The sequence below is a fragment of the Apodemus sylvaticus genome, chromosome 16 (assembly GCF_947179515.1).
Source record: "Apodemus sylvaticus chromosome 16, mApoSyl1.1, whole genome shotgun sequence".
Classification (NCBI taxonomy): Eukaryota; Metazoa; Chordata; class Mammalia; order Rodentia; family Muridae; genus Apodemus; species Apodemus sylvaticus.
In genome coordinates this window covers 61,708,425-61,734,138 of record NC_067487.1, presented here as the reverse complement: position 1 = coordinate 61,734,138, position 25,714 = coordinate 61,708,425, and the positions used below count along the sequence as shown (strand labels likewise).

Sequence of the window (25,714 nt, the reverse complement as noted above, 5' to 3'; positions counted from 1 at the left end):
TCTGCGCAGGTACCTTTTATTTCTTATTCTGGAGAAAGTTTAACTTTCAGACCCTTGAATGGAAATGTGAAATCATCCACACACACACAGGCAGCATTATTTCACAGATGGAATCAGAATGGTGGACATGAGGAAGGCCTTGGCCACTTCCAAAGATGGCAGACAAGGTTTCAGACCTCCCGAGCTCATGGTCCTCTCTGCTGTGAAAGGCCAGTCACGGCTGAACAGACCACGAGGCAGTCCTTCTGCAGGTCCGTACTGAGCTCCACTCCACTGGGTTGCATTAGCAGCTACGATTCCTCCTCCGGAGCTTCTGATGCGGGGGCAGCTGCCTTTCTGTGGTGCTCCCTGGCTTGAGCTAGCTCCTCACGTCTCTGGTCAGCACGTCACCACTCAGGGGACTTAGGGAGACCAAGTGTCAGCATAGTGCCACTCAGGCAAGATGCCTGGCTCGGAGAAGCCTGTAACTCACTTGAAGCAGCAGTTCCTCCCGACCAGGGGGATGGAAAACCGTCACTCAGTCAGCAGGGACCAGCTGAGAGGCTGTAAGGTCCGATGGCTGACTGTCCTCTTCTTCAACAGCAGCGTGTTGGATCTCCTGTCCCGCGGGACATGACAGAGCAGAGCATCCAAAGTGTAGGTGGTGACCTGACCGTTGACGTGCAGCTTCCCGTACACCTCATCGAATCTGGCTGTGAGTGTCGGGCTGCCCTTCAGCCTGTTCCTCACCTTGGCCAGCTGGAAAGGAGCAATCGTTACATCACAATGGGGTCTTCCTATGCTCTTAGAAGCAGAGACAGACATGTAGAAATGTACAGCATACACATGAAGATAAACACCAGAGCACACTAACTCTAAGAGCCTGTCCTCAGTAAGCCACACAGCCATATTGGTTTACCTTCTAGATGTAACTCAGATAGCATGTGTTTTACAATGAGACCCACCTGGAGAGGTCAGATGCCAACAGACTCCAGAATACAATAAGAGTGGAGGGCGGGGCAGACAGACTCCAGAGTACAGTAAGAGTGGAGGGCGGGGCAGACAGACTCCAGAGTACACTAAGAGCGGAGGGTGGGGCAGACTACACAGGGCTTCACACATAGCCCGTGGGAAGATGCTTGGACTCTACCCTAAGAGCCAATGGGATGGACGGCAAGGGCTACTGTCTGACGGAGACTCAGGAACAAATGGTGACCGGGACTCGGAAAAGTGCAGGAGAGATGCAGAGGTGACTGCACGTGGGGCACACTGTGGGGTGACAGAGGACTCACTCTAAGGAGCTAAAGGAAGCGGTCAATGTCACCCTCCTAACTTGGGTCTCAGAATTGTGACAATGGACAGAGATTCACTGCCCTGGGGAGGAGAGGGAGATCCAAATCGGGTGGACAATCTGGAGTTCTGATCTGGAGGTGACACATCGGGGTAGACGTGCCAAGGACACCATTGGCAGGTCTACGATGTGGACCAGAGCTCTGTCAGGAGCCTCAGCTCCATCACTAACCCTGCAAAAATGGGTCAGCTCGAAATCAGAAAGCCGACAGGTACGAGTCGCTTTCTTCAGTTTGCATCTATTTCCTCCTGTCAACAGAAGCAAGGGTTGACTGAGAGCAAGGGAGAGGCACAGGATACTTGAGAGAAAACTGAGAAGGCATCAAGTCGATCTTCAGAGGCCAGAAGGGGCCTACAGAATAGCACAGGGGGAAAGCGGCACAGAAGGACTCTGGGCATTCCAGACGCCATGCTATCCCAGGAGGAGAAAGCCATTGCATTAACGCACCCAAGTCTTGAAAGCACAGGAGAGCCTGCTGTGTCTGCCCTCTTGCTGGCCTCGGGTGGTCTGGGGACATGACACCAGGGGAGCACCTGAGCCTGCACCCGGTGCCACCTGCAGCACTGGCACACTTACCACTTCCTCTGAGAATGTATGTCTTCTTACAAACTTTGATAAATTTGTATCAAGAGCGTCCTCTAAGATCTTTATCAGGCTTTCCAACATATTTGACTGGACGTGGATTAAGATCTGAATAAAAAACAGACAAGACTGCGCTGGCATTCACTGTTGAGGGAAGCCCGAGCTGGCAGGCACTCCTTTGATGTGATTCCCTGAGTCATTAGCGTATATATGTCTTCAAGTGCTTGGCACGTGCACTCACCAGCCAAAGCATATTTCCTATAGGTAACGACATGGCTGTAGTGGGGGCCGCTGAGGTGGCTCACACAAGCAGAGGTGCTTGATGCACCAGCCTGAGTTTGATTCCTGAATTACACACACACACACACACACACACACACACACACACACAAAACAGAATAAACACCCCAACTTTAAAACCTGGCTGAAGTCTCAGTGAAGCCTGTTTACACATCGTACCTGTTAAAGACCCTTCAAAGCTAGGTGCCAAACATGTTTTCAAGATGGCACCACTAACAGTTTCCCACAGCCCGGCACACAGCACCTGGAGAAGCAAGGCTCGTTTCCCCTCTAATGATCAGTGCTCACTAGGGCAATGGGACACAGAGAAAAGGTTTAAAAATGAGAGTAGCTGAGAATTCAACAACCAATGTTAATCACTGTTTATAATTTGATATGTTATCTTCAAAATGTATTTTTGGTAAAATTGGATCTTTCCTTTGCCAGCTACTAAATAATGTGTAACGCAAGAAATAATTGGAAAAAACATCATATTGAATGAATGCATAGCAATTAATCATGGAAATACACCATGTTGTATTATATGATTGGTGTGTACACATTAAAATAAAAACCTGGCAAGTTCTTGGACTTGATGGAATTATTAAACCAAAAGGAGTCCACTGCTTTTGAAGCTCTGGTCCCTGCAAGAGACAGTGTTTCTCCTCCACCCTAAACTAGCTACTTTGTTTCACCCACTTCTTTTGTCAAGTCTGTTGGCTGGGATATTTGCATTTTTATGTCATAACAAAACTGATACTTAGGAAAGGAAGAAGCTCATTAATTCACAGTTCTGGAGGCATGGAGCTAGCCTGAGCTCAGCTCAGGAAAGTGCTTGAACCCAGGTGGTACTGGGGCAGATGGTAATGAGAAATCACATGTGGATGCAGGGATCATATCTTAAAGAGGAAAGCAGAGAGCAGACAGCGGGGCCTGGCCAGGCCTCCTCCCTCCTGAGAGCACACCCGTGACCGCAGTGCCACCCTCTAAACAAGCTCACACAACTACATAACGAATCTCGGCCATACCCAGCCTTCCATTCCCTTCTCTTATTCCTGTACCACTCCCTCTGGAACCCTTCTTCTTCCCAACACACCCCTCCTATTTTCTCATCCTTTTAAAAAATATCCTTCCCGAGTTCATTTAGGTGTGCAATGCATGGGTTATTGACTATGTCGCAAGTAGCTTACATCGCTACATTTCCCCAAGCAAACTTCCTCTGTCTCCTCCAAACGTTAACTGCCAACGGCTCCTCCCCTAAGGAGCGAGCCTCATGCAGGCTTAACCTCTTCAAGGTCTCCTAACTCACTCCCACCACAGTAAGGGTCAAGCCTCCAATAAACAGACTCCTGAGAGACAGAAACAAATCTCAAGCCAAGCAGCTCATCAGGATGAGGGGTTATTTTGGTCCCCAAGAACTTCACTGCATTAAGAGCCTGCCCTATCTTAGCACACACGAGGGCAGAGGGCAAGCCAGCCCCTTGTCAGCACCTAGGCAAGGTAAACTGTCTTCCAAATGAGTCTCTAAGGTCATGCTAGCTCTCTGGAGAAATGAGAGGAATCCAAACGCAGTCACAACATGCCCCGCCCTGGCTTCCGCTGCTTTCCACGTATCTGCAGTGGGAACTCATCCTGTGACGTCAAATGGCAGTGTTGGGAAGGCCCGCGGTTCTCTAGAGACTGACAGGGTCGTCAGCATGCGTGTGTCTTGATGAGATCACAGGCTAAGTGAATGCAGCATGTGGCAAGTACCAGCTGGGAAAACAAGGAACCAGGTCCTCTGGGTCACAGACCGAGCAGAAGCAAGTCAGATAGAAAGAAAATTACGTTGGCAGTGGGTGGCTTATGTAAGTCCAAATTCTAATTCACTGCAGCAACAGACTTTAATGTAACACACTGATTTTTAAAATAGACCAAACAAAAGAAAACCCCTGCCTATTTTTGCTGATATTGACTCAGTGTGCTCTCTCGACAACCTTTTGTCAAGCTAACAAACTGTTCACAGATTCTAAGGTGACCTACCACCATGGGAAAGCTAAGGCCCGTATGTCATTCAAGAAAGCATGCTGGAACAAAAGACCCAGGATCTGAAAGCCTCTTCAGGGAATGCCGACTGTCTCTTTCTCATTAGCCCAGAACAAGGAGGCAGGTTTATAATTCAACATGAGGAATTCAGATGGGAAGTTTCCCAAGTGGGATTTCTTAAAGAATAGGAGCATTTTAATCAAGTTTCCTGATAGTAGGTAGTTCCCTGACTGTATTCACACAGAGGATGGAGTTCTATATCAATTCAAGATTCCTCATGTGTGGCTCTTACCACAACAAGCTGATGCTACTCAGGGGTGTGCTGGCTTTCCTCCACATCAGAGGACAGATGCTGTGTTGCATGTGCACAAACTCCTATCCAAGGCTTGACTTTCGTGATGGTTTGTATATGCTCAGCCCAGGCAGTGGCACTATTAGGAGGTATGGCCTTGTTGGAGTAGGTGTGTCACTGTGGGGATGAGCTTTAAGACCCTCATCCTAGATGCCTGGAAGCCAGTATTCTGCTAGCAGCCTTCAGGTGAGGATGTAGACCTCTCAGCTCCTCCTGCTCCATGCCTGCCTGGATGCTACCATGCTCCTGCCTTGATGATACTGGACTGATACTTTGAACCTGTAAGCCAGCCCCAAATATATGTTGTCCTCTGTAAGAGTTGCCTTGGTCATGGTGTCTGTTCACAGCGGTAAAACCCTAAGACAGCATTTCTTCCCCATCTCAGCAGGCTTAAGGTACATTCTTACCAAAACACTGTCTCCTTGTGAAAATGTAATGACTATATTTTTGTCAACAAAACAAGAACAGCGATTGAGAGCCGCAGAATGGGCCACCTGTCGTAGATCATGCTAGCTAGCTTGTGATCTTTTCATGGCTGTCAGGAGGAGTGGGTGAGGTCCAGGTCTGGATCACAGACACAGACTTCCTAGTTTCATAGTCTCACCTTTCTGGAGAGGCAGAAGAATGCTGGGCTTTAGTCTGCCGTCTGTATTAATCCCCTGACTCTGCTGCCTGCTTAACTGTGAGAACCTGGCAACAGGTCAGAAGAGGACAGCAGATTCCCTAGAACTGGAACTGCCCTGTGAGAACTAGGAGTCAACTGTGGGCCCATGACAGAGCTACAAGTGTTTTTCATCGATGAGCCACCTCCATCTCCTCAAGTTCCCAACTCTCACGACCTGTGGTCTTCTAAAACAATCCAGGGGCTAGGCTGAAGAATACACTGGAACAGAAATACGTAAGCACCAGTGTGATATGTGCTAGGTACAACCATGCAGTGGGTGCCTGGAGACGGGCGAGTGCAGAAAGGACACAGGTGGCCTGCAGAGCAAACGATGAGACCCAGGCGCTAAAGAGAGTCAAGGAGACCTGCTGGGGTCAGACAGGCACTGGACATGCACATGACGCACATAGAGATATGTAGGCCAAACTCACACAGAAATAAACAAACAAGAAAAAGCTGGGAGCTTGTCTTGGACTCAAATGGGCTGGCTGTGTGGAGGATGCGCTCTCTTTAATGGCAAAGCAGTCCTTGTTTGCACTGGTTCAAAACGCCTGAGGTGACTGCCTGCTCTAAAAGCAGCGGTAGTGACAGGATTTGCTCTTTCATTTTCAGCTCAAAAGTTTCATGTCTTTGCTGAATGAGTACATCCCCTTACAGACCCACACAGGGCCCCACACAGGTAGCACAGAAACCCAGATAAGCCACGGGCAGATGTCCCTCAGCAGACTGACAGTGTGACAGGAATTAAATAGATAACGTCTCCTCAGTGCCTACTGACTGCACAGCAAGGTCACAGGTTCGCCATGAGTTAGCTACCACAGGTGGGATGCAATTAGCACACAAGCTTCGCCCAAGGCCTGGCAAAGAACCTTGTAGGGCCATGCCTTCTTAATCTACAGCCTTCTCACGTGTGTCTCACATGTTCAACACACACACACACACACACACACACACACACACACCCTTATAAACTCCTGGAAGCCCTGTGGTGAAGTTTGGTAAAGGACTATTCTTCTGACCTGAATGACCACACTGGGCAGTCAGGTCACTGCACACAGACAAACCAGTAAGCATTTTAGCACATTTCAACTTACTTTAAACTATAAGGAAATCACTTACATTTAAGTTAGTACAAGCTATGCTTTCTGGATTCATGATTTGAGAAAAAATGGACATAGCTTTTTCCAACTGGTTCTGGAAAGAAAAACAAAAGTCACTCCAAAGCAAGCACCATCATCCCGTTCTCCTGCGGGTCACTTAGAGAAAGTGGATGCTCCTAAACATGGGGCCTCATGGTTTTAAACTAACAGTGGAATTTTGTGGTAACCAAAATTAAACAAACACTATCTGAAGAACTTTACCCAGCACCATGGCACCCTATATTTTATCAGTTTCTCTGAGCCTTGGTTTTAAGACAGACACATTAAGCTGGCATCCTCCCGTCTCCTACTGGAGCCAGCTCTGAAGAAATGACCCACAATAAGAAACAAAGCAAACCTCATCGCTGGCGTAGTGAGAACAGTGAAGCTTCAGATCCCTGAAGAAGCGGTACACTGTCAGAAGCCTTGGAGATGGCACCCAGCAAGGTTGAGGAAGAAGCAGGCAGGGGCCCTACACAGTACAGAAAGGGACTCCGCACTCTAGTTCCTGCACAACCTAAACTCCATGACTTAAGTGCCTACTCACAGTGACTGGAACTCTGGGACTTGTAAGGGGCAAATCTGGTCCCTAAGGAGGCACAGAAGGGAGGCGGGGCAGACTCGTGGCTAAGCCGTATCTGCAGGAGGCAGCAGAGATGTGGTTGGAGTGTGGGCAGATATCAGCAGAACCACAGGTTACAGTGCGGAGTTGTTATACACAGGAAAGCCTGCCCATCTACACGAGGATTCTGGAGTTTCTGTCCCTCTGACATAAACTTCCTGCCAATGGTTTCTAAAAGAAATTCCTATTTTTGAGTGATGAATAACCAAGAGAGAACCAGTGTAAGAACTGCGTAAAAAAAGAGTTATAAAAGTAAAAGAGGAAAAAGACACAACAAAACAAACAGAGAATAATTAGTGGGGGAGACTCCAGGGTGAGGCTGTGCGCACGGAGACACACAGGGCAAAATGAGGAATAAGAACAAGTTCACGTCTGTCAGCTGGAAAAAAGAAATCAGGCAGACTTCTCCACAGCAGCGGGTGAGATGCATAACAGAAGACCAGGGCTCAAAAACAAACAAAAATCTCAAGAAAAGCAAGGGCCATCTTGAAATGTTAAGCCTGGTAAAACTGCAATAAAACAACTTAAGCCGCCAAGAACTCAGGTACTGTAGTTTGAAGATCTCAGCAGAAGGCAAAGCAGAGAGCACTGGGAGAACAGCATGCCGTGGTAACTAGCACGAGCCAGAAAGGCCCTCAGCTGTCCTATGGCCGGGACCGCAGACCGGTGAGAGCAGAACTACTCACCTGCAAAGGAAGGAATCCCTACAAAAGGAACACAAGGGCACGATTTCAACGCACAGGGTCCGTCTCCTCACCTCCAATTTCTCCTTAAAGCCAATACATGGGGCATATTTACAAGAAAAGCAAACACCACTAAAGGTAGTGTAGCCACTACAGTTCCATGAAGGAGATGAAGAAGGGGAAAACACGCCAACTCCACTATCAGTAGCCGCTGTCACAGGGATTAGATTGAGAAAACTAAGTAACAGTGCTTCCACACAACTGGTCAAAACTCAGGAGAAAGGGGACATTCCCCCAACACAAGGTTTCTCAGGGCCTTAGAGTTAATGAGGCAGAGGAGCGAGTAAGGAAACACGGGGACACGGAGAGCCTGCCCACCAAGTCGCCTCCTGGCTGGCACGCAGTTCTCTACAATCCGAGCGAAGCACCTACAGAAAAGCACTGCCCTCCCCTCCAGAGAAACAGCACAAGGCCCTGTACTTCCTCAAGCACTGTCCATCTGCTGCATTCAGAATTTCCACTTCATTCTACGAGTAACTAGTAGGGTAGTCATAGTACAAAACAATGAAAACCTCATGCCAGAAAACATTTAAGTTATAAAAATATGTGGCATCAAATAAAATTCCACTAAGATCGTGCATGTCATATGAATATAAGCATATTAGGAAAGACTAGTGACTTATTATAAAGCCAAGCTGAAGTTCTGCAACACATAAGAGACACACACCTAACCAAAACGATTCAGAAAGACTTCATATGAAATGACTGAAAGGAATTAGCACACTAGCGCAAATGTGATCAAAATGAACAGAAACGAAAGCAAAGCCAGAGATGCTACCAGAGAAGGCTGAGGTCAGGGTAAAGCGACGACTATGACCTGGAAAGCCCTACACAGCGCTCAACTCAGTCGTGAGGACAGGAGGCTCTCTGAGTTCCCCCTGGGGTGGCTTCTGCTCCCGAAGAGAAAAGAGCTATGAAAGAGAACGTGTGTGTCACACAAGACTTCAATCCCTGTCCCCCAGCCCCCAGGAGAGTAGGAAGACATGAAACAACTTCCCTGGACAGACAGGGATGCTGGTAAGCCAGAAGTAATCACGTCCAGATGGTGCCCCGTAGGAGTGTATCCTCGTAAGCCTTCCCCAGCATTAAGGAAACAATCACCTTTGAGGCCCTAAGTAGCTATTCTAATTAGTCTTAAGTAAGAGCTCCCCCGCCTTACTGGTTAGGGAATAACCTAGCTTGGTTAAAATCTTCTATCATAAGCCTTTCATTTTCCACATAGCAAATGTGCTACTCAGAGGTGGCCTCTTTAAGACAGCAGGTGTCCCAGCGTCCTCCACTGACTGAGATCAATCTCTGGGTTCACTGCCTTTCTGGGCCATGGTTGCTTCGTCTGTCAATGAGGGGATGACCATCTAAGGGAATGAATGTGAAGGCTTCAACTCCATGATAGCAGATGGAGCGGTCTAACTAACAAGGCCTGGCCAGGAGCCCGCGCTCATCTGCTCTTTGGAGAGAACTAACTTAAAATGCTCTCTAAGAACGCTACACAGGAAGCGCTATGTCTTTACTGTAACAAAGATAGTCCTCTTAGACTGCAGCTTCCTTCTTCGATTCTTCTAAGATGCCGGCCCACCCACTCTAAACAGAAATGCATGCTGGGCTTCCGATACAAGTGTAAGCATGATTTACAGACATAGGCTTAGCTGCAGATTGCTGTGGCAAAGAAGGCACTGCTTTCATTATGGGACTTCCTTACAACACAGTTAGGAGGGAAAAAATAAATGAAAAACAAGAACAAAAGAAAGCGATAATGCCCTGCCCACCGCCAATCCACTATGTCTCTTCTGCCCCAGGCCTTACCTGATTCAGAGCTAAAGCCACTGCAAAACAGGATGCTCTCCTGGAGATAATGTCTCCCTTAATTAGGGCTTCTTCTCTTAATGTAGTACAGATTTTAAGCGACTCCGGGGTGTTCTGTGGGAAGATGAGACCTCAGTCAGTACCACGAACCTTCAGGTGCACTGGTGACGGACAGCATTCAGAATCTCAGCTCTCCTGCAGTGACTTCCCAGAGCCTACCTGGAGGCACTTGAAAAATCATGCTCAGAAGACATGACAGTGTGGACTGGGCAAGACTGCAGGCCTCAACCCTACACAAAGAACTACAGCCAATAAGGGATAGACACTCAGAGTGGGAGAAATCGGCTTCCCCAGGGTGGAGCACACCAACTGGTTATCCAATACCAAATAGTCAGCCCTGAAAACAAGCATACAAGTGAGAGACCCCAACTCGAGATTTTAAGACCCCTAGCAATTAGCCTAAACACAGAGCAACTTGTTTTTTCTGCCTCAGCCTGAAAAACTGTTAACCTTAAGATAGAGCTTCCTCCCTGCTCCAAGAACTCCTGTCGCTCCCTCCCTGCTCCAAGGACTAGCAGCTCCAAGGACTAGCTCGAATTCCTGAGACATCTGGCACCTTGCTCAAAGTAACTGTGTTTGCCCAAGATAACCTGTAACCTTCCGCTGAGCCATGAATTACTGCTTGATCTCGCCATTCCTTACGACATAGATCACAGCCTAAACCTCCCCTTTTCTTTGTAGTTTTCTTCTTTAAAGCCCCCCATGGCAGATGCACGGGGTTGAACTCTGCCCTGCGTGGGACAACAAGCTCGGCCCCAGTGCACTGGATAAATAAACCTCGTGTGTTTACATCAAGAACGGTCTCTGGTGAATTTTTTGGGGGTGTTGTGCTATCCTGAGACTTGAGAGTTTCTCAGGATTCGGGAATCTTTCACAAGTAATGCTACACAGACTGAGCAAGTTGTATGGAGGAATATACACGTATACACATACACATATATGAATGTAACAACTGGTGAAAAAAACTACGAATTTGAAAGAGCAAAAAGGGATATATCAGAGAGCTTAATAGGAGGAAAAGGAAGAAGAAATGATATAATTATATTATCCATTTTTAAAGGATGTGTTTATTTTATGTATAGGAATACACAGTAGCTGTCTTCAGACACCAGAAGACGAGGGCATCAGACCCCATTACAGACGGTTGTGAGGCACCATGTGGGTGCTGGGAATGGAACTCAGGACCTCTGGAAGAACAGTTAGTGCTCTTGACCTCGCAGCCATCTCTCCATTATAATTTCAAAAAAGAAAAGAAAAAAGCCATACAGAGGCTGTTTGCAAATAAACGAAGCTGTCTCACGGCAGTCGCTCAACTCTAGTTTCTATCCTTCAGCTTGTCCATTTCCACTGCAGAGCAGTTTCCTCTCATAAACATCCACATCTCTTTGTTTAGCAGTGGGCTAGTTTCTAGGCATAAGCTCCACAATGCAGTCAGTCGACTATTAATTAACTAGCACTATAATGCTCTATAATGTAGGGGACTTTCCTTTGGGGGATTTCCTACTAAAATCTCCAGATAAGCCAAATATTTGAAAGTATTAATACTAATCTAACATAGGTTATAAAGGAATCCCATAAAAATAGAAACTAAAATAAATAAATAAATAAATGAAAGGAGGGAAGAAAGATTGACTGATTGATTGATTGATTGATTCAAGGGGGTTGAAGAGATGGCTCAGCAGTTAGGAACACTTGTTGCTCTTGCAGAGGACCTGGGTTTAGTTCCCAGCATACATATGGTGGCTCACAACTGTCTGTACCTTCAGTTCCAGGGAATCTGATGCCCTCTTCCAACCTCTGCACATAAATGGTGCACATATTACATGCAGGTGAAACACCCACACACATAAAATAGATGCATCCAAAAAAGGAAACCTTATTTTTAAATCAGAGAAAGTGATGTACCATCCATCCTCTCAGTGATGTACAGTCAGTGATGCAAGCCTAGCCCCACCCTCTCAGTAAGGCACCAATCAGGGGACAGTATGTAAATTTAGCCCTACCCTCTCAGTAAGGCACCAATCAGGGGACAGTATGTAAATTTAGCCCTACCCTCTCAGTAAGGCACCAATCAGGGGACAGTATGTAAATTTAGCCCCACCCCTCAGTGGTGCCCCAATCAGCAGGTCAGTGATGCAAACCTAGGCCCAGCCCCTGGGGTACCACACCGGAGATTTTACAATGGCAGCACCAGTCTGTGAGACTCAAGACTCAATCCTCCAAAGTCTGAATTTTATGTGGGGCAGTTGCCAGGGGTGATTGGAAATCTCAGTAGCTCTGTTTCCTAACTTGTCTCCATTTAATGAAATGAGTTCCTCTTGGATGCAACACAGGAAAAACATCCTCTGGCCCCTCTTAAGAAGCAGAACTAAATTCTCTATACTTCACACACCCAGGGAAGCATGCCTGAGCAGGAGCTTACCCGGGACTCACCATTTGGAATGACCCATGCTCTAGTGCGTATGACTAGGAAGGATTACCTCATCCTGGGGTCAGTAAACTGCAGCCTTTGGACCAAGTCTAACCTATAGCTAAGGATGGTTTAAAGGCTTATAAAGGCTTATAAAAACAAATCAAGACTACGTGGGAGCAGGGCTTAGGAGATAGCTAAGTGGCCACACTGACTTGAGGAGGACCGGGGTTCAACTCCCAGCACTCACATGCTGGTTCATACTACCTGCAAGTCTAGTTCCAGGACGTCAGGTAGCCTCTTCTGACTGCCACAGGCACCACAGACATGCACACAGGTGAAACACCCATACATAGACAGCAATGGTAATAACAAAAAGAATACATGACAGCAATCACATGGAGAGGTCACCCCAGAAGGATGGGATGGTCTCCAGAGGGCAGGAGACTGATCTAGTATAGTCTAACCTACCAAGGACTCTGGGGCTCGGCAGGAACTTGTCTCTTGTTTTCAAGATCTCCATGCTTGCCAAGGAAATGCAAAAGATGATTGCTTTTCCCATTTTCCCATGATAAAAATATCTGACAAGGCTAACTTGAATTTTCTAAAAATGGATATTTAAAATTAAAATATTTATGCCAGATGGAAAGTAGACTTTAAAGGAATCAGAAAAAGGAAGGAGAAAGAGAAAGAGAAAGAGCGAGGGAGGGACAGAGAGACAGGAGAGAGAGAGAGAGAGAATAAATCCACTCTCAGATACTCCTCGATGCCCAGTGCCCTGAGGGTTAGGGGAACAGTCTCACCAGTTTGTAGCAGACTGCAAAAGCGAGGACATAGGTGTCTTTGCTGAACCTCACATCTTGGTTTTTCATTTCGATCAACACTTGCAGCGCACCTGCATGAAGAAAAGAGCGGCCAGCAGTTAAAGGCACCCACTGGCCCCAAACTTCTACTCAGTTCAGCACCACCTACCAAAAAGCAGATTTTAGGGTGATGAAAGTCCTTCCTCAGTCAAATAGCACTTACCCAAATGTTAATTCAGATCCCGTAGGAAGAGTGCACAGAAACCTGCTAAGGTTCCAGATAATCTGGGGTGGCTCACTTCAGCCTCCATGTACAACCAGATGTTTTCAAACTTAAAGAGCGAGGTCACAGTGGGGCTCCTCAATAGGAATCTAAGGTCACTTCAACGGCCCTTCCCACCCCAGCAGTTTTTCCACAACATCAGACTGTATGTAATACTTACTTTCATATTTGCCTTTGGTAAATAACATATCCATCAAAATATTGAAGGACGTTGAATCTAGGAAGAAACCTTGTAGATTCTAGAGAAGAGAAACAATGCAGTTTGGTCAAAAGTTAAAACTATTAAGGGGATGCCATTTTTTGAGACCAGGTCTCGGTGGGTAGCACTGGTTGCCTGTAACTTATTATGTAAATCACTGGATAGCCTCAAACTCTGAGATCCACCTACCTCTGCTTCCCTCACACTGGAGTGAAGGCCTGAGCTACTTACTATGCAGGGCCTAGATCCTCTTCCCACATGGTTTATTTTGTAGCTTCCTGAATCCTCTGATATACAAAGCAGTTTTTAAAGCTCAACTGCTGAGCACTGTTATACTTTGGGAATGGATACACGAGACAAGAGGCACGAAAACTCGGTTTCACGAGCAGTGAAGATTCGGGAAGGCGACCGTGATCCTGTACCAACTAGTAGTGTCAAATTGGAGAAGCTTTTATTTTATTTTATTTTGGATTTGTTTTTTTTCGAGACAGAGTTTCTCTGTGTTGCCCTGGCTGTCCTAGAACTCACTCTGTAGACCAGGCTGGCCTCGAACTCAGAAATCTGCCTGCCTCTGCCTCCCAGAGTGCTGAGATTACAGGCATGCACCACCACTGTCCAGCTCAGAGCAGCTTTTAGATTGAAGACAAGGATGTCTCACAGAGCTGCAGTGATCACAAGCGGCTAACACAGTCCCTTTTGAAAATAGTCCACTAAAATGGTGTTCACATCTGTACTGGCTGGTTTTGTGTGTCAAAACAAGCTGGAGTTATCACAGAGAAAGGAGCTTCAGTTGGAGAAGTGCCTCCATGAGATCCAGCTGTAAGATATTTTCTCAACTAGTGATCAGGGGAGGAGGGCCCCTTGTGGGTGGTACCATCTCTGGCTGGTAGTCTTGGGTTCTATAAGAGAGCAGGCTGAGAAAGCCAGGGGAAGCAAGCCAGTAAGGAACATCCCTCCATGGCCTCTGCATCAGCTCCTGCTTCCTGACCTGCTTGAGTTCTAGTCCTGACTTCCTTTGGTGATGAACAGCAACGTGGAAGTGTAAGCTCAATAAACCCTTTCCTCCCCAACTTGCTTCTTGGTCATGATATTTGTACAGGAATAGAAACCCTAAGACAACACATTGTTTTTAACTTTTATTTATCTTAATAACAAAACCACCTCTGTACTTACATTTGGTTTTTAAAAAACACATATCAGAATAGCTAAATCTGGTAACATTTATCTCTTAAGATTTACTTAAGAAACTTAAAATTTGGCCGGGCGGTGGTGGCGCACGCCTGTAATCCCAGCACTCTGGGAGGCAGAGGCAGGCGGATTTCTGAGTTCAGGGCCAGCCTGGTCTACAGAGTGAGTTCCAGGGCAGCCAGGGCTACACAGAGAAACCCTGTCTCAAAAAAACCAAATCTAAAAAAAAAAAAAAAAGAAACTTAAGATTTACTCTCATCATAAGTTTTAATGAATAAATTATGATACTATTACCATTGTGTTTTATAACAGTTCAATTCTCTTATATCACAGCGTTTGCCACAATATTCAAATGTTGTTTCCTTTATTCTTTTGAGAGTCTGCCTTGTAGATCCTTGATGCTGAGACTAAGGAGCATTGAACAAGATAACAAAGTCCGCCCTCTGCTGGCTGGGTTTGGACTAGGAGAGTCTAGGTATGAGCCAGGAGACTGTGAACACTGAGTCAGAGGAGTGAGAAAAATAAAGTCAGAGTCTCAGTCACCATTGGGGCGATGGCAAACAGTGACCAGAACAGGAAACAGGAGAAAGCACTGTCACAGAGGCAGGGTTAGGTGAGGCCTCACTTACCCAGTTCACTCTTTGCTACAGCAGGCCTCTTACACACGGGGTGTCCGTGTTTGAGGCTTAAAAGTTACTTGCATTTTGATTTTACTGTCATTAGCAAACCTTTGACTCAAAACAGTGAAAATTTAAATTTTCTTTTAGTTGTAGCATTAAAATATTTATTTAAAATATTAAAACAATACTAATGAAGTGGAAAGCGTGATCTTAATAATTCTAAGCCTAAAGATATAGTTTACTTTCCAGGTTTTTTGTTTTGTTTTGTTTTTTTTGTTTTGTTTTGTTTTTTTGAGACAGGGTTTCTCTGTGTAGCCCTGGCTGTCCTCGAACTCAGAAATCCACCCACCTCTGCCTCCCAAGTGCTGAGATTAAAGGTGTGTGCCACCACTCCCGGTTACTTTCCAGGTTTTAACACACACATTCTAGCATGTAATCATGTGTATGTGTGGGCATGGGTGCATGCGTGGGCATGGGTGCATGTGTATGCCAGTGTATGTACAGGTCATACATACACTATGGCTATCACTGTTTAGTTAATATTCACAAACTAGCATGTAATCATACGTGTGGGCATGGGTGCACATGTATGCCAGTATATGTACAGGCCAGGGAACAGCCTTGGCTCTCACTGGTCAGTTGCCGTTACTGCTTTTGCCACTCACTGGCTTGGGACACACAAGCAGGCCAGGCTGGTTGGCCAGTGAACCCCGAGAATCCAGGTCTCCTCTTCCCTGGTAAGTACATCCCACCATGCTGGACTTTTCTAAAATGTAGGTTTGGGGAGCAAACCCAAGCACTTTTCCTCTGAATATTTCCCCAGTCCTTGTATGTGTTTTACTCCCTCTCTCTCTCTCTCTCTCTCTGTAGAAAATAGCAAGAGTAAAAATTGAAACTTGCCTTAAACTACCTTTTCTCTTCTTGCTAACACATTATGTCCACCCTCCTAATAGACTGTGTTCTTAAAGAAGGACAACTCTGATGCTAGGTGTGGAGGCACGTTATCTGAGTCACCCCATTCAGGAGGCTGAGGCAGGAGGATTACAAATTAGGGAGCAGCCTGGGTTACCTGTGTCACATAAAAAGCCCAGGGTTCATTCTAACAGTACAGAATACAGTAAGTGAAAAAGAGGAGTGCGTATCGCCAAAGTTCACCCCGGAGTCCCTAAACACGCTAAACTGGACACGGTGCGCACTAGCCCAAGTCAGCAGTGTCTCTGGCCATGGATGTTTCCAATTCAGTCTCACCTTCTGTAAGATCCAAATAATAATCATATCCAATGAGTGGCTGTTCTACAACTACTACTACTACGACTACTACTACTAATAATAATAATAATAATTTTATTATTATATTATCATCATCATCATCATCATCATCATCATCATCATCATCATCATCATTTTTGTGGGAAAGGGCTGATGGTAACCAAAAATGTTAATAACATGTATTTATTACTATTGTGTGCATGTGTGCAAATGGAGGTGCATGGTGCATGCATGGAGGCCAGAGGACAACTGTGGGGACTAGATTCTCCCCTCCGCATTTAATGGGTTTCACAGCTTGAACTCAAGTCCTCAGGCCTACATGGAAAATACCCTTATCCACTGTGCAAAATTTTGTTTTGATTTAGAAAACTGAAAACAATATATAAAAGTATTTGAAAACATGGCCACTTATAAATACAACCCCCCCTTAGTAAAAGAAAATAAAATGAAAAATAAAAAGCCATGAAAACAAGAAAGTGTGCAGCTGCAGGATAGGAAAGCAATGGTTCATCCAACTCCTGAGCCAGGATGCATGTCCTAGGTACCTACAGACCAGGCGATCAGCTTCTGGACCGTGCTATGCCTCTGAAGATACCTGTAAGTCTCCTTGTGAGCTAAATCTAAGGAAGCATTTGAAAAGCAGAGAGCTTATTTATTCAGCCTGAAAGTCTTAGGAAAAAAATATGTAATGAAAAGATGTCTTTTCTAACAACCATGAACATCAGATCACATCAGCAGGGGAAGGAACCGAAAAACAATAACCTTGTCTCTGATGAGCTCCACTGCAGAGTCCTCAAGGTCCAACTCGTAGCACAGCCTCATGAAAACTGGTCCGAACTTATACTCCCCCAAAGTGAAGTTTCTGTTTTCTGCATGGTACCTGGTAATTAAGATTAGTCTATGAGCAAAAAGAGGGGGCACAGCAAAAACTTGGGTTGGGGACACAGGGATGGGCAGATCTCAACTAGCAAGCAGAAACAGCCAAGTCTGGACCTCCAGCACCCACGTAAAAGCTAGGTTCATGCATCTGGAGCTCCAATGTCTGGAATGCACTCAAAACTTACAGGATAGCCAGTGTAGCCAATCACTGGGCTACAGGTTCAGTGAAACCTAGTCGCAAAAGACAAGGTTTAGGGCAACTGAGGAAGATAGGGGATTGTGATCTCTAGGCATGTGTGTACACCCTCACATGAATACATGAACACACACACGATATACATCACACATACCACACACCCCCACAAGGACGGGCACAGACCATAGTGTGCACTCTACTAGATGCTGGGCGCACAGTAAAGAATATGGAATTCCCAATTTGGGAGAAACAGGATTTGAATCAAATCAGGAATTGCAGAGTTTAATATACTGGCCATTGAAACACAGTTTTGTTAGAGGCCAACTCTAAGATACTCTGCGAATTCAAGAAGTAAGATAGACACTGCAATCATCCCCTAGAATACGCAACTCCCTGCTGGTCCAGGAGTGTGGGCAGCAGGGGCTCCTTAGAAAGCACCCCACTACAGAACAAAGCGGGGAGAGCGGGAGCTGTTCTGCTCTCTCAGAGGTCACACAACCAACAGGCACCTGTAACTTACATCACCTCTGCTTATCTAAGTTCAGAGACATGCCTATGTAAGCTATGGCTATTAGGTAAAAAAAAAAACTGACTGCATTTCTGAAAATGTAAATCCTGGGAAGAGGCTAATTTTAAGAGGCAGAGTCATTTTACTGTGTGGCGTAAGTTCTACAGGTGGCCAGTCAGCCGCCGGAGACGGACCAGCACAATCTACTTTCAGTTAGCAGCCACTGCTGCTGTGGGCACCTAAGAGGACAATCTGGTGACCAAGGGAGCACCTCGTGATTACATGCAGGACAGATTTTCAGGATGTAAATGACTTTAACTGACTTGACAAGAAAGCATTTGTCCTTCTGCTGAAACAACAGAGGGAAGCTGGGGCAGCATTGGGGCTGGGTGTTGTAGGCACACACTGCCAAACACAGGCGGCGAATGTGGACCCTGCTTCCCTATTCTGCTTGAGAACTGAGTTCTTAAAGACAGGGGAGGGCAGTGACTAAGGACTTTTGACTCCTTCTGTGTGATGGTTCAAATCCAGCTCTTCTGTTTATAGACTAAGTGACTGTAAGGAAGTCAAATAACCATTTGGAGCTTCAGTTCCTCATCTGTGGAGATAGGAACTCTGAGTAGTTTTGTGAGAACTGGATAAGGTTTGCTCAGCACATGACAACTGCTTCATGTTAGCTATTTGAGGCATCTTCAAAGTCTAGACATATTTCAGTAAATGAGGAACTTGTGCCAGATTAAAAACAGAAAGCAAAAGTTTCCCTGATTTGATGTCCACATTCAAACTGAAGTTAACACCAATATAAGGGAGGCTTTAAAATCTCCCCATAAACTGAGCAGCACTGACACAGGTTATGAGCAGATGAAGTTATGACCCCCCCTGTGGCTCAATACAGATGAGCTTCTGTTTTTAGCTCACGCCCTCCCTTCCCAGCAGCCGTCTGTGTGTCTCAGGAGGACAGTGAACAGTTGGTTAGACCCCCAACCTGCCCAGCTGCTCGCAAAAGAGACAAAGAAAAGCAACTAGGCTGTGTCGTGAGCTCAGAGAAAGATGAAGTCATCTCTGATATGCTGGTGACTATAAAAACAGAACGAATGCTCAGTTTTATCCTGTTTACCCCTTTGTGTTATTCTTACAGGTATCTGCTGGCTTTAGGGTCATAACAAGGAAAATAAGAGAAAAAATAACCAGAGGCTCTCGAATGACAAAGAAAACGAATGTTGCTGACACAATCTGCAGGCTTACTGGTCGTCTGTGTTAGAGTTTGAATTTGGTTTGTTTCCCAGAGGTCTGTGTATTGCAAGTTTGTTGTCCAATGTGGGATTTGTTGTCCAAGTTTAATGGGATATCCTCAGACCAAATAAGAATATTGGTCTCAAAGTGGGTGGGGTATTCTTCATGTGCCCCCCATGTCCTAGAGGAGTTATACAGAAGCCCAAGTCTGTCCCACACAGCTTTATGGTCCCCTATATTGAGATATGGTTTCTTTTTACCAGCACTGACCAGCACAGCGTAAGACAGCCAAGAAACTTCAGGAGAGACAAGCTGATGCCAGTGTCATGCCCTAGACTGTCCAAAACTGTGACTCAAAGATAATCTCCTTTTTCCATATGCAGATTATCTCTGGTGTTTTGTTATAGTAGTGAAAAACTAACCAATATATACTCTTTGGACCAAAACAAAATCGAAAGTACCTAAGTTTTCTAGAGTTATTCACCATGATATTAGTTATGCTGATCTAACAACATGGACCAGTTGATTAAAATATCTAATGTGGTGGAATAATCTAGTGCCACTAAATTATGATTCCTTAACATATAAATAATAAATAAGACTAGCGTATGTTGTATTGATGTAGAGGACACTATCTTTTATACAAAAATAACCAGAGCTAAAAGGAGCTCGGTGTGGTGACCCATGCTTGTGATTTCAGCACTCAGGAAGCCAAGGCAAGAAAACTGTGCATTCAAGGCCAGCCTGGGCTGCAGAGCAAAGCCCTGTTTCAAAAGCCAACAAAATAAAAAAACACTTGAGCTATATAAATGAAAACTCACCAAAATCATAAAGTATTTGCATAAAAATCTGTGAAAATCTGTAACTATTCAGATGAGCTTTGAGGAGATTTTCTGTCATCCCTAGCCCTCTCCACATGTGCCTGCTGTCCCAACCCTCCAGCAGCGCGTCCCGAAATTCCCTACCTCCAACTGTGGTGTGGCCAGACAGATCACCTTAGCCAGGAGATGCTGAGCTGTTGGTGTCGCTGCCCCCAGGCTTGGTGTGGCCTTGTGCTGCTTACACCGTGCTAACAGTGGGGTACTAGAGGGAGAAAGGCGGAGACCACATGGAGAAGCTCAGAAGCAGAGAAATCTAAGGGAAATCTTCCTGGACTGCCTAGTGCTTCCCTCTGAAAAAGGAATCTCTAGTAATACCTAAAAAAAGATGTCATAGGCAGAAGGCAGGAGGAAGGAGGGCGAGGAGGCCACTGGCTGTATCCTATTCAAGTAAAGAGGCTCCAAAAATACCTGTCTGTGTGGCCAGGAGCTGCCAGGGGACACTGGTGTATGCTGAGGAACTAGGGGTGGGTAACTGGAGGGACTGGGCACGGCGCTGGTGGCTTAGGAGGTGCCGTTCTATGCTTGGCCCCTGAGTGTGAGTTCAAACCCTGAGGTGTGAGTTCAACACCCACAGATGAAGGCAGGCGTTAGGGTCGGATCTCTGGAGCCGTGAAGCGCCTCACCTGTAGATGACGGCTTTCGCCAGTTGCACGTCTTCCGAGGACTGGCACAGATGCAGCAGCGTTTTCAACTCTTCCTTCAAGATGAGTTTGTTCTGGGTCAACTTCTCTTCCAAGTTCCTGAAGTAGATTTCTGGAAGAAAATACAGGGAGGTGGCAATCAGGATGGGTGGGATTGTAAGGAGGCTGACCTCAGGGAGAGGAAGCCATAGCTCATTGCAAAGTGGTACCGAGGGCATTTCCTGTCATGGCTTCCCTCTAGAGCAGTGCGTGCTGATGGTGGTCTGTAAGGCACACCATGTCATAGGAAATTCTTGGCCACGCTCCACCCCAGTCTCTGGAAAACACAAACTAAGGGGTAGCAATGCCTCTGGTACTACTTGGGTGATCCTCAGGCAGACTCAACTTTGAACAAGTACTATCTCAGCCCTAATAAATCAAACTATAGATGACTCATGAGAAGATAAAGTGTGGTCAGGGAAATGCAATTTCTCGATGGATTAGCCAGCAGTTAGACCATGTGACTAGGATGTTTCCTGTTCCTGCACTTGATTCAGCTTCTCCCCTTCAACCCTCAGGGCCTGTCTTTACTATACTACAAGAAAGCAACCAGGCAGTCTATACAATGAGCAAGAAAAATTTAAAAAAAAGAAAGAAAGAAAACAAAAACAAAGACAAAATCCATCACAAACAACAACAATAACAACAACCACAACAACGGTTCTGTAAACACCAGCACTCTTTAGCAACAGAATCAATCATTCTCAGGTCACCACTGTCTATGTCATCTTTGCACTGATGGGAATCTCTAAGGTGATGGTTCTATGGGAACACACAGCAAAGGGCACACTGCTTCTGGGGATTACTTTCCTCAGTACTGTTGTGAGACACAGTGCAAGAAGCCAAAAGCAGGGCTACTCTCAGTTCAGGAGTTGCCTAGGATTTGTTACAAGGCCCAGAGCTTTGAAGGGATGTGTTGATGTACACTGACAACATAAGAACAGGAGCGAAGTCACTCCATTCTCGGTGTCTGAGGAAATTCCTATATGGTTAGTGACTGAGGTGGTTAGTGACTGAGGTGGTTAGTGACTGAGGTGGTTAGGGACTGAGGTGGTTAGGGACTGAGGTGGTTAGTGACTGAGGTGGTTAGTGACTGAGGTGGTCAGTGACTGAGGTGGTCAGTGACTGAGGTGGTTAGTGACTGAGGTGGTTAGTGACTGAGGTGGTTAGTGACTGAGGTGGTTAGTGACTGAGGTGGTTAGTGACTGAGGTGGTTAGTGACTGAGGTGGTTAGTGACTGAGGTGGTTAGTGACTGAGGTGGTTAGTGACTGAGGTGGTTAGGGACTGAGGTGGTTAGTGACTGAGGTGGTTAGTGACTGAGGCACTGCATCTTTCAATCTTCTTAGAAGCAGGTGATGGTTTTACAGAGCAAGAACCTGGGCAGACCTAGGTCCTGCCACTTACATGCTCTGGGAAGGTCCTTTTCTGTGAGACACCGTTCCTCACGCATAGAGCCTACACCTCACAGGATTACGTGAGGTATGGACAGAGCATCTGGCAAGAGGCCTAGGCTGAAAAGTCACTGCCAGTAAGTAAAGGCGCTGGCAACCTCATTTCTATCTTGTCCCTGTTTGAACTAAGCAATTCAATTTTAGAGATTTCTAAGCAATTTCTCATCTAGAAGATTCTAAAGCAATGATTTTGCTTGCCTCCTCCACCTCTTAATTGTTAACCCAGTGTATCTAAAAACATTTTTAAAACTTTAAATTAGGGCCTTCAATAATCTGACTTTCAAGTATTTACCACAGGATCACAATCAAGAGCAATGGATGTATCTCTCACACAAAGCTAGGTAAGGTTTCTCACTAAGAGTTTAAAGTTTGCCCAGGAAGTCAGGTTGCTTTGTACAAACAGCACGTGAACAAAACCAATGCAGTAATAAGAGTCACATTTTGGCATCTGTTGTGACTGTGAGCGGGACAGATAATGTCTCTTGGAGTGGAAGAGTATTAGGGAATATGGTGATGGAAAAGTCTGTACAAAGTGTGGTATGTGACTGTAGGTTCCTAGAATGACGGAACAGTCGCAGGATTGTGTAAGTATTCGTCTGACTATTTGTCTGACAGCGCAGGAGACCGGGCTGAAGACCTTGGCAATTAGACGTAACAGACAACAGCAGGGAGTCCATCCTATGCAAACCTCAGAGAGCCCCAAAATACCTAAGACAAAAAGACAAGCCTGGGGGCTGGAGATGGCCGAGCAGTTGAGAGCACTGGCTACTGCTGCAGAGGCTTAAGGGTCAGTGCCCAGGATCTACTCGGCAGCTAACAACTATCTGAGCTCCAGAGGGCTCAGTGCACTCTTCCAGCCTCAGCCCTGCACGCACATAGTACAAACATGGAAGCAAAACACCCACCTACATAAAATAAAAACAAATAAATCTTTAACGAGGCAAGCTGAATAGCCAAGAACGTGAGAGAAAGGTTTGGAAGGGGGAGGTAGGGAGGTGGATGGTCAGAGTGGTCAGTGTGTCATGTCACGTATGGATGTGAAACTGTCTTAGGTCAACAGTGACAAATGAGGTCTTTTAAAAACGAATTAACAAAAGCCAGAGGAAGTCTTAGATCTGCTTATCAGGGAGTCTGGTCTTCTACCTGCAGGGCAGAGGGAATGAATGCAGCAAGACAGCTAAGATGCAACAGGGACTAAGGCCGAAGAGCAGGTGTCCTTATGTTTTTAGTGCTTTTTACATTTTTTAAATATTTTAATTTTATGCAGGCATGCACGTCAGGACACATTTCTGCCTGCAAAGACCAGAAGAGGGCATCAGATGAGTGGAGCATTCTAGGCAGTCGTGAGCGCACCCCCGCCCCCATGGGAGTGCTAGGATCCAAACTCCGGTTCTCTGGAGCAGCAGCAAGCACTTTTAACTCCTGAAGTATCTCTCAAAAGTAAGGGGGGGGGAGGGAGTCTTAACAAGGGCCATGTTTGCTAATTTTGATTCTTCTATGCACCCTAAACACAGTGGGCTTTTCAAAGTAAATCCCTGATTCCAAAGTTTGAAAAATGCCAAATGTACTCTCACACCATGGTCTCACTGACATAAAAGCATATCACAGTCTATGATATACTTAATCAATGCCTGAAAAGCCGGTCACCTGGATTCTTGAACTATATGGTCTTCTATTCAAATCTGCTGCCTTTCCAAGTCTGTCTCTACCGATCTCCCAATTGATGCTGATGCTGGTTCTCAACTCATATTCTGAGTGGCACAGGTCTAGATGACTGGCCACAGGGTTAATGTCACCATTTCCCTGGGGTTCCTGGGGGGGAGGGCTAAAAGAACTGTAGACTTTAAGTATCAGAGTATGAAAGGAAGGGTGGACTAGGAAACTAAGCAAATGGTCACTCTTTTTTTCTCTCTCCGAGATAGGTCTTGAAAGAATGAATAGAGACAAAGAAGAAATATGAATGACAGATGATGAATTAATAAAACAGATAATACCTTTGGTGCCGGAAAGGTTATATGCAATAGCCATCTTCTTATGTTGAAATTCCTTTAATTTCACAACGCTATCTGTGAGTAGGTATCTTTTAGCTAAAAATTAGAAAAAGAAAATAAAGTCATTTTGATGACTTTTTCCCCTTAGCAAACAAGAGCTTGGTTGGCTCTAAATGAGCCAACCAGATAGGGACAAGTATTATAGCATCCCTGGTGGAGAAACAAACATCTCCAGTCAAGTACTGAATGTGAGTCTTGACAAGTCTTACATTTGAAAGGAGATAGGGATTGATGGGAGTGTGAAGACTGGTTGATGAGATATGAAGAACAAATGGGAGTTTGCCATCTAGCTGGGGCTAGCAATGCACAGATAACACACACACACACACACACACACACACACACACACACACACTTCGCTTTGGGAGAAGCATGAAATATTGGGAAAAGCTACATCGTGACTTCCAGTTTTGAAACTTCTGCACTGAAGATAGCCTTTCAGATTTGGACTCAGTAGCCTTAAATCAGAAACCACTGACCACAACTTAGGAAGTCCGCAATGTATCCTTCTTCTACATCGTTGCCTGTGCATGAAGTAAAGACTGATGAACCGAGATCTGATACGATAAACTAGTAACAAAAGCAGTTGTTTATGAAAAGGCAGTACTGTGAAGCTGTCAGACCCCAGTCTTTAGTTCAAATACTGCATCTACCAGCTCCCTGTGACCTTGGGCAAGTGACAACCTTGCTTATTTCCTATTCTGTAGATGAAGAAGGGTACGTCTGTCACTGGATGCTGACTGATATATATATATATACACACATACATATACATACGTATACGTACATATGTATATATGTATGTTTATATATACATACATACACGTGTGTGTACGTTTGCATATATACGTATATATCACACTAGAACGTTAAATAATTTTATTGTTAATAGTAGTCACACGTTTAATATTTTCAGAAAGTCAGTAAGGAATAATCTGGGGAATGAGGACGGCTGCCTCGAGTCTTTTAGAATATAAGGAGCACGCACGGTTTGGGTTCCCATCTTTTAAACTCCGTACCAACACCTGGCAGAAAAGGAAACCCGACGAGTGAGGAATGTTCTCAAAGAGCAACTTGGACCTTGGCGAGCCCAGACCCTTTGCTTTCCAGGCAGCGAGCGGAGGGGTTCACAGCCCCAAGCAAGCCGGGCTGCTCCCGCGTGCAGCTAAAGGGAAAGGGCGCCCCAGCCTTCTCCAAAGAGAGGCCGCTGCGGTCTCACGCCCCTTCTCTCCACCCTCCCTCCTTCCAGGCGTGCGGCCGCGGGTACCTCCGAGAGTGCAGCGGCAGCAGGCGGAGCCTGAGCCTGTCACCCCGGGAAGCAGCGAAGGACGCGGCGCCCGCAGGCGTCCCAGTGGCCGAAACACCGTAGCCATGTTGTTCCCGGCCGGGACGCACCATCTGCGGGACCCGGGCAGGGGGCACCGCCCAACGGGGTCCGTCCACTTCCGGCGGAGGCGGGCTCT

At 45.9% G+C, this 25,714-nt stretch overlaps 1 protein-coding gene across 1 annotated transcript; it reads right to left on the bottom strand.

Moving 5' to 3' along the window:
* On the bottom strand, window positions 1–25,714 carry Ptcd2 (pentatricopeptide repeat domain 2; the record flags this gene model as incomplete). Its single annotated transcript, XM_052159645.1, has 10 exons — window positions 1–738; window positions 1,907–2,020; window positions 6,352–6,426; window positions 9,540–9,653; window positions 12,813–12,904; window positions 13,256–13,334; window positions 17,134–17,251; window positions 20,692–20,821; window positions 24,195–24,287; window positions 25,519–25,714. Coding segments are annotated over 10 exons (1,236 nt in total), but the record flags the coding sequence as incomplete, so codon positions are not given.